Raw genomic sequence first — 9,961 nt, 5'->3', positions numbered from 1 at the left:
TTATTTTTATTCACAGACACAGTTATGCATTTTTATGTTTTTTTCTCATGGTAGTTTTTGTAGTATTTCACTGGTATTTCTGGTTTTGGTTTTGAACACCTGAAGCCCAGTGCCTGTTACATGAAAAGGGGCTGGGACACACTAACAGAATGACTTGAATGTTGCAGTCTAAAATTCATTAAAAATGTTCAGTAGACTTTTCATAAAAAAGAAGCACTTGAGAACACAGTTATCAAGATATACAAATGTTTAAAGGTTAAGGTTCTAGATTTAAAAATGGCCCAATTCTATCATAAAATGAAATTACAATTAAAATTATCAATAAAACAGCCCAATTCTCACGTAGAACCAATTTCAGTAAAGATAATGATAAAATTCCCTAAACTGATATGTCTTTAACTCATGATGAAAGTTGATCTATGTAGTAGGGTTACTCATATTGATGAAATTTAAAAGTGCAGTTTATACACAAATGTAGCTGAAAAGCAATACAACAGTCTCACTGAGGTTACATGACGGTGTATAGTGAACAGTTTAGTGATAGTTGTTCACTATAACACTGTCCCAGATGTGAGACAGGTTGTGTCTCTCCCCCTTCCCCCTACCCCCGTCATGAAACTTCAGTGTGACTGATAAAGTCCCAAGTGCTTCCCAGGTATGCTGTGTACAAATTGAACAGATTAAAATTTCATCATTATGAGTAACACTACTACGTAGATCAACTTTCATCCGACTGTTTTAACTTCGTTTTATGTACAGACAGAGATACTGATGAATATTTATGAAATACAGATCAAGTTCGAAAATCAGCCTGGTCGGATTATTTTTCCAAAAGTTCTGTTTTTATGTACAAACACACACACATACACACACACACAAAGGAATCAAACATCGCGTCCGAAAATCGTTCTGCATTTGCAAGTCGACAAATTTACACCAACCCCTTTTTATTTTATAATTCAAACGGCAGGCATTCATCTCTTCCTATTTTCTTTTTAAAAATATTTACCAGGTGTTTGTATGGTTCATGACAGTCGATGGCCTACTGTAAAATGAAATTAAAAAGTCATGTTCTCTCCAGTTTTCAACTTCAATGTTCAGTTCAGCTATATAATTTCATTTTTTATTTCGAAGCTCCTTTCACTTTACACGGATAAGTAATTAGGTGTGTACATAAACACAACCGAAAATAGTCTAAGTAACGAGGTTCAGTTCAGTGCAGTTCTTTGGGTTCGGGTTTCAACACATTAAACTGTTTCACCCAAAACTTTATCCTTTCTATCCTCCCTTGTCGATCCTTCTGTATCTCCTCTACCATTCTCAGGTTTTTCTGGATCTCCCTTACGTTTGCATTCAGAAACCCTTTCTACGGCTTTAGACATGTAATATATCAACGTCCAAAACCGATGAAAGAACATAACTACAAACTGAATAGACGTAACAAGAATGAAAAGACTGAGAAACAAAAGACTCAGAGGATCAGTTTTCTGTTCCAAGCCGTTTTGGTCTGTCCAACGTATGAATATATCCGACTGATTCTGTATCAATAAAGTAATGACAATCCAGAGAACATTGAGGAAGCCCAAAAGTATAATAGCCCTTTTTCGGAGGCCGAGCAGCTCCTTTTTCAATTTCGCTTCCCCGTAAGTCTTTTTCAAAGGGTCCAATATATGTAAAACTAGACAATTCCAGAAACTCGCCTCGTATGTTTTTTCCGTTTCAATGTACTGACTATCTATGAACCACATATTTTTTGTACTTCTCCAGGAAGCCATATAATCAGCTGAAATGTTATATTAAAAATTATTACAGTGACTGCGGTGACAAGAGCCTATAGTCCGTGGGCCAAATACCGAAACCCTCCCCCCCCTTAGTGATTTTCGTTCACTATGTTTTTCTGATAGCTTAGGTCCTTAGCTTTTATTTTCTGCTTGTTTGCCATTAAACTGGTGGTGGGTGTGGGTGCTACAGCCGTTGCCATGGTAACACACGGGTTAAAAATTGACATTTCTGAGCCCAACAAAATCTAAAATATTTCAAATACATAAACTAAATAGAATTCAAAATCATTCTAGACATGTAGTCTAAGATGTGCACTATACCTAACGATGAACAAAATTTTCCAAGATGGCGGCAAATTCAAGATGGCGGCCAATTTTTGCTGTTTTTTCAGAAATTTGGATAATTTTTAATTTTTTAATTCTTATTTAATTATTAAATAATTGCAATATCTGGGATATTTTGATGCACCAGTGTAGCATGGAATCTCTACTTTCTGCCTGTAGTGTTTGTTCAAGGTGCAATCTTTTTATTGAGATGAAAAATCCTGAAATCCAACATGGCTGCCACAAAACAAGTCTTTTACATGTAGCTGTCCTGTCTGGAAATATGACAGATTTATCATCCCAAATTAAGTTCTTCATTACTTTTGGTGCACTGAATATAAAAACAGAACCCTTTTCAATTACTTGACTTAATTTGGATTACAGTATGGCTTTCAAAATTCAAAATGGCCGCCAATGACCGTGAATTTACATCTTTGTAACCAGTAGACTAAAATATGACAGCAATATTCCTAATTTTATCTTAAGTTTGGATGAATACTTATGTTTTAATATTGCTTATCACTACTAGATGTGTGGTCATGCAAAATGATTAAAAAAAAGAAAGATCAAATGGTCAACAATAACCTAGACTAGATAAAAGACCTATAATACCCCCCCAATAAATGCAAGTCACTCACATTTGACCTAAGAAATCACACAAAGTTTCATGTACATGCTAATCACTCACATTTGACATGGAAAAGAAAACTTTTGAGTTGAAATACTAATGTATTTTGTCGCATTTGAAAGAAATGGCTGTCAATGAGTATAGGGGACTATATATTTGTGGTCAATATGATACACTCTTGCTTAAAAATTGATTGAAAATTATATTCCAAAAGAATGTTACTTAGATTGATTTTATTAACCTGAATCCCCCTTTATCGACTTTTATTTACTATTATATATATCGCTTACATCCTAAGATCCCATTTTCTGCTTGTTTTCTATTCAATTAACCCAGCCATTGCCATACTAACACAGGGGTTCGAAATTGACATTTCTGAGACTAAGAAAATTTCATACATTTCAAATATATTAACTTCAACAATGATGTAAACTTAAAAAGACAGCTGTATTCGTGGTATGATGGCAAAACATTCTTTGAACATCCAAGATGATGTGATTTTTTTCAAGATGGCAGCAATATCAAAATTGCGGCCGGTTTAAGCTGATTTCTAAACCTGTTTCTACTGTAAGTAACTAACGTTGAAAATTTAATAAATTTAATGGGATCGAGAAATGTTAAGTATTTTGATATCCATATGGTATTTAGTCTTTACTTACGGCTTATAGTGTTTGTTATTCCTATAATTATCATTTTAAGAACAAAAAAAAAAAAACTTGAAATCCAAAATGACCCCAACCAATCCTGGGTGATTTACTTTGGTATATATTACTGTCCTATTAAACTTCTAATATTGTATATTGTTCTCCGAAATTGCCTTCTTTTATTCTTTTGTATTTGTTGCTACCTTTTGATGTATTGAATTTGAATAATATGAAGCCAAGATCGTGAACATTTGTAATAACTCAATATGGTCTACAAGTATTTAAATTATCGTGCGGTAGATGGCTGAAATTATTTGATCATCTCTTACCATCTATTGGGCAAGTTGAATGACACAAAATAGTCTGATTTTGAGTGAAAGGCAACTAGTTTGCAAATATAGATGGCGATTTTGCATTTCTATAAATTATATTTTAAGTAAAATGTTATAAAAAATTAAATTATATATTCAGTTGAAGTTAGTGGATATATTGATTTTTCCACAACGTGGATATAATTGTACCTCTCTAGCAGTTTGAAGCTGAGTTATGGCATATACATGTAAAAGTTTTATTCCATTTATTCATATAGATGAACACCATCTTAGATTGTAACAAAAACTCAGTTTCAGAGGTAAAAGCAAATTTTAATTGGCTTTCCAGTGAACATTCTTCATGAAAAAAGACTACAGCCAAGACATTTCATCCATTTTCAAAAAGCCTTAATCCTAAATATTTAACTAAATATGGACAAGTGTTTCCGTGAAAGCAGTGTAGAAAGGGCATATTTGATTATAATTAACTGCACAAATTTTAGAATTATTTGTTTGTTGCACTGTTTAATATTATTGCAGCAAAATTCATACCTGCACTGTCATGGCCATTTGTGGCCATGGTGAATTTTGGAATAGCCAAGTAAATATAATTTGGCTGAAAATGAATAGAAATGATTTATATTTAGATAATATCCTAATAGGTTAATTCAGTTTATCAGAAAGAGCACAAGAGGCATTTTGAAACGAAAATGTAATATATATTCGGTCAGCAGAGCAATATGTATGAACCCTGTTTTGTGATGGCCACCATGGGTTTTAGGTTTTATTACACTTAAAAAAGAGGATATAGGAGTAACAAACACTGTAAACAGTAATTATGCAATTCTGTTCATATCAGCATATCCAAAAACCTAACATTTTTTCAATTCCAATGCTGCTTTCAAAGTTCACAAAAAGCTACTTTCAGTAATAAGAAGAAAATTAACATAAATCTATCGTCATCTTGGATTGGCTGCCATTTTGGCAATTGAACTACGATAATTTTTTCAAATAATTTTGTTGATAACTTAGGTCCAAGTCTAATTTTTTTAAAAAGTTTACAATACAGCGAGATCATATATTTGAAATACATGGCAATTTTAAGGTCCCAGAAATTATAATTTTAAAACCCCTGTGTTACTATGGCAACAGCTGAATCTGTCACACCTTTCACCTATTACATGGCAAACAAGCAGAATATTTGAACTTAGGGCCCAAGCTATCAGAAAATCATAGTAAAAAAAATTGCTAATAGGGCTGAGCTAGCTTGAGTTTATTAAATTTTATTTTGTATTGGAATAATGTATTATATCATTTCATGTGTAAGAAAATTGGCGGCCATTTTGAATTTCGAATGTCATAATGCAATCTGAATTAACACAATTTATAGAAAAGGGTCCTAGGTCCATATTCAGTACACCTAAAAGTAATAAAGAATTTAATTTGGGGTGATTAATGTGGCATCTTTCCAGTTAGGCCAGCCGTATGTAAAAGACATGTTTTGTGGCAGCCACCTTGGATTTCAGGATTTTACGTCAAAATTAAAAGGTTACATCTTCAACAAGCACTTTAGGCAGACAGCAGAGGCTTTTTACCATTATGGAACATCAAAACACATGCCACATTGCAATTTCTTAATAATTAAATAAAAACTCAAATATAAAAAAATTCCCCAAATTATTAAAAAATGAGCAATAATTGGCAGCCATCTTGAATTTGCTGCCATCTTGGGACATTTTGATAATTGTGAAGTATAGCACACTTCTTAATTTACACATCTGGTATAATTGTGAATGCCATGATTTTAAATGCATTTTGAATATTTAATTTTTATTTTTGGTCTCAAAAATATCAATTTTCAACCCCAGACATTACCATGGCAACAGCTCTGTTACTCATACCCACCACCAGGTTAATGGCAAACAAGCAAAAAATAAAAGCTAAGGGCCTAACCTACCAGAAAATAATAGTAAACAAAAATCACTAATGGGACTAAGTTGGTGGGAGATAATTTAAATTAATATTCTGTTGGAAGAATATATTATATCAATTTTAGCCAGTGTGTATAAGCATATTGGCGGCCATTTTGAATTTTGAAAGTCTTAATGTAATCAGAATTAATGCAAATTGTTTTAAAAAGTCCTAAGCTCGAATTCAGTTTATTAAAAGTAATAAAGAATGACACTTTGATGATAAATCTGGCATCTTTCCAGTTGGAACAGCAGACTTATATTTTGGCCACCATTTTGGATTTCAGGATTTTACAACAAAATCAAAAGGTTTCATCTAAAATAAATACTGTAGGTAGCAAGAAGAGGTTGTATGCTATTCCGGCGCATCAAAACATATCCCACATTCTTATTCCTTTATTATTAAATAAAAACTCAAATATGAAAAATAATTGAAATTACTCAAAAATTAGCAAAAATTGGCCGCCATCTTGAATTTACAGCCATCTTGGAATATTTTGAGGATCATAAAGTATAGTGCAGCTCTTAAACTATACATCTGAAAGGATTTTGAATTCCATTCACTTAACACATTTGAAAAATTTAATATTTTTTTGGTCTCAGAAATTTCAATTTTTTATCTCAGACGTTACCATGGCAACGGCTGTAGCACACACACCCACCACCAGTTTAATGGCAAACAAGCGGAAAATCAAAGCTTAGGACCTAAGCTATCAGAAAAACATAGTGAACGAAAATCACTAAGGGGGGGGAGGGGGGTCTACATTGGCCCATAGACTACTATGTTGAACCTTGGTTACATTTGCCCTGCAATGTCTGTACGGTACACATACATGTATAAGCTACCACCCGTAGGTCCTATATCCCTTATCGCGCAGCGCCTGTGCAGCGATTTCACATATAATACTCATACGTATAACTTTTAAGGTAGGTGTGACAGCACCTTAATCTGGGCTTTAAGGCACTGACACCCCTTGCGAATAGCGCAAACGGTATGAGAAAAAAAAAAATGCCCATACGCACACAACGAAAGAGGCTCGCTCACAGTCATGTCGTCTCAAGTATGCAAGCAACCGCTGGTGTACGTTTGCACACGTACATGTACTCAGAGGGAGAAGAAATGTATGTACATTTGCAATGTGGCGCACGTGCAGTCCCAATAATGACGCTGTGGCTTCTAAAACGCACGGCAACGACAATGTATCGGACAGCAATTAACCCGTACGCAGGGTGTACGATCGACCAGAAAAATTCGGATACGATTTCATCGTAAGTTGACCAAATGTAATTGCAAATGTAACCTAGGTCCTTCTATAGACTTGTTGAAGATTTGTTCCTTTCTGAGTGCTGTTGCAAAGCTTGTGACTGATTTCGTTTATCAATTAAATAGCATAAAGTAAATTGAAAAGTAATTACCCTTCATTTCTTCTTCTCTTGTTCAATGTGCCTCATCGGGTCAAATGTTTTGAAATACAGGAAAATGGTCATTGTATATTACAATCTAAAAACTAAAGTCTACTTACAAATAAGCTTCCGCTTTTGTCCTTTAATGGTGCAAAATGTCTTCCACCTTTGTCTGATTTTCCGCTTTTGTCTGGTTTTCTCTTCGTCATCATTTTGCATTTCGGGAGTTTTGCTTTTGCCTACAGTTGTCGAATTTATAGTTTTTTCCAAACTATATAGATTCTGACTCTCTGTTTCTTCTTCCACCTCGGTTTCAGAACGACTCCTACCATTTTGTGTTGACATCAATTCGTTCTCTAATCAAAGATATTCAAGAATTCATTTAATCCACGATGGTTTACATCGGTATACAATTTTGTAGTTTTTGTTCCAAAGGTGTTCGTTTTTGCGTTTTTGGTGTATAAACTGCAAAGAATTTTAGTAGAATATTATCGCTGGAGCAGTGTCTTATTATTACAGTGGTGTAGCAAACCCCCTCTCCTTGAATATACATGTAGCAGCTGGCTTATACGTGATTTGCTTAATTTCTATTGCAAACATAAATAGTCAATATCCAGTTTGCTGCTGACTATCGACGCATATTGGTGGGAAAGGAGGAGGGTATTTTGAAAATGAGGACAGTTTGATAATGATAAATATGAAAAATCAATGTGAAAATTGAGAATATCTGAATATCTTACGTTTACTAGAATGCTTTCCATCATTTTCTTTATGATATATATTTTTTCCTTGATTTCTGCTTTGCTCTGTCTGATTCCTTTTGTCATTTGTTGTCTTTGCAATGTCGTGCCACTCTATCCCATCAACAGAGTTAGCCCATTGGTCTTGAACAATTGTTTCCTCATTTTCTGTATGATATCCGGCTTTTTTGGCTTCCCATGCTACCCTTGGTTTACTTTTGTTATATAAGCTATCTGGTGGAGGCTTTTTATTTCCTCCCCCATTTTTATGTACTTCCTCCAGGGTTATTGGTTGAGTAGGCTGTTTAAAATTTACTTCTCCTGTCTCTGTATGCTTTTCATTTTTTCCTTGATTTCCGCTTTCCGATGCCTGATTCCTATAGTCATTTGTTGTCATCTCAATGTCGTGCCCCGCTACTTTTATCCCATCAATAGAGTTAGCCAATTCGACAGCGCAACTCTCTCTGTTTTTTAAGCTTAACTCATCAACACCATCATGCTGTCTTGTACATTGAACATTCTTTTTCTCGTTTTCCGTTAAACCGACAATGAGGGGATTCCTGGCTTGCCCATTTTGAACAATTGTTCCCCCTGACTGCATATGCTTTCCGTCATTTTCTTTATGATTTCCACTCTGCTCCACGCCTACCGGATTATTCATTGGTTTACTGTTGTTATTTCGGTTTGCTTCTTGTAGAGTCCTTTTATTTTTCCCCCCTTTCCCCTTTTCCTTGTTTTTTCCTTTTTTATTTTTATGAGTAGGCCGTTGAACATTTGCTTCCCCTGTTTCTGCATGCTTTTCATCATTTCTTGTCTGATTCCTTTCGTCGTTTGCTGTCTTCTCATTGTCGTGTTGCCACTCCTCTTCAGTTTTGGTGTCGTCAGCTCGCTTGTAGCATGTCAAACATTTGACAATTGACTGGCAGTCAAATGTTTTCTTGTCATCCGTGCTTGAATTTAAAATGTTGTCATTTTTCTTAGCTGCTTCTCTTGTCCCCCAAGATATGTCATGCAGATTACAAGTAGAGTAAATAGTCAAAAATACAAACATGGATGGGACAGCAATAAAATAAATAAACCCAAATGCCAAAACGTAGACCTCCTTTGGGTGCAAAACGGCTGTTACAACAATGATGGATACAAGAGACAAAAATACGAGCGACGACAAACTACCAATATTTGTGATTGTTTCTACAAGTAACCCCACCAGAGCTGCCAACATGAAAAGTGCATAAATCCCACTAAGAATAGCAGCAACATGTATCTGAATGCTCTGTCTCTGAGTACAGCAAACCCAAACAAAAACTGCAATGGGAAGAATGAGAATTCCGTTAGTTACGATGGCACCTCCAATGTCATTGACAAGACTTGGAATCAATAATGTTGTGATGGAAGTCGATATTGCCAAGATGACTGTGGCAGGAGCAAGCAATGTTGACGCAAGTAAAAGAGCTTGGTACAGGATGTATCCAAACGAGATGTTGTCGTTCACATTTGACGTTTCCCAGCCGCTAGATATCAAGTCGTACAAGTTGGCGATGGTTGACACACCCCATCGGCGCCGTTGGTTGTAGAATTCGGTGAATGTTTCTGGCGCATAGGTCCACGCCTCAGAGGCCGCACAGTATTTAGTTTTCCATCCATACTGAAGTAACAAGGTACATAACCAACGGTCTTCCCCTAGAAGAAATTTAAAAGTAAGAAACGTGCATTAAAACAGCACTTATTCACATTAGTAATTTTACATATAATCAAGAGAAATGTTTTTCCAGATTGCAACAGATATTTACGTCAGGTTTAGATGATCTTTTTTATCATTCACAATGATGAAACTTAATACGTACGTCTTGTAATACATGACTAGTAGTAACATCCGTACTATACGTAACAAAAGAATTTCATTTTTTTCTATTGTTATGTTACGTCATTTGAACAATGGAAAACCTATAGCGAACAATGGAGGATGTTTACAAAATAAACAAACAATTTTTTAAGTAAACAAACAAGACTCCCTATTTTTGTTTACGTTTTACTATGGTAACGGATGACGTCACAGAATGGGCCTGGGCATGTCGGGGTAATGTTTACGTTTCACTATGGTAACGGATGACGTCACAGAACGGGCCTGGGCTTGATATTAAAACAGTAGGAGATTTTTA

The 9,961-nt window shown here is 35.0% G+C and overlaps 1 protein-coding gene across 2 annotated transcripts in view; it reads right to left on the bottom strand.

Annotated features, from left to right (window-relative positions):
* Positions 1-874: 874 nt before the first annotated feature.
* LOC106167634 (uncharacterized) overlaps positions 875-9,961 on the bottom strand; it is a 36,784-nt gene continuing 27,697 nt past the window's right edge. For both annotated transcript variants that reach the window (XM_087003129.1, XM_087003138.1), the window contains 3 exons: positions 7,803-9,482; positions 7,182-7,418; positions 875-1,783 (listed from right to left, as the gene is read on the bottom strand). In XM_087003129.1, coding sequence (XP_086859255.1) covers positions 1,248-1,783; positions 7,182-7,418; positions 7,803-9,482 — 2,453 coding nt within the window. In that variant the 3' untranslated portion in view covers positions 875-1,247. The remainder of the gene's footprint in view (positions 1,784-7,181; positions 7,419-7,802; positions 9,483-9,961) is intronic.

The sequence above is a fragment of the Lingula anatina genome, chromosome 1, assembly GCF_051362555.1.
Source record: "Lingula anatina isolate TDL-2025a chromosome 1, LinAna3.0, whole genome shotgun sequence".
NCBI classification, from domain to species: domain Eukaryota; kingdom Metazoa; phylum Brachiopoda; class Lingulata; order Lingulida; family Lingulidae; genus Lingula; species Lingula anatina.
The sequence above is the reverse complement of the archived record's forward strand: the minus strand, read 5'-3'. Positions and strand labels throughout refer to the sequence as shown.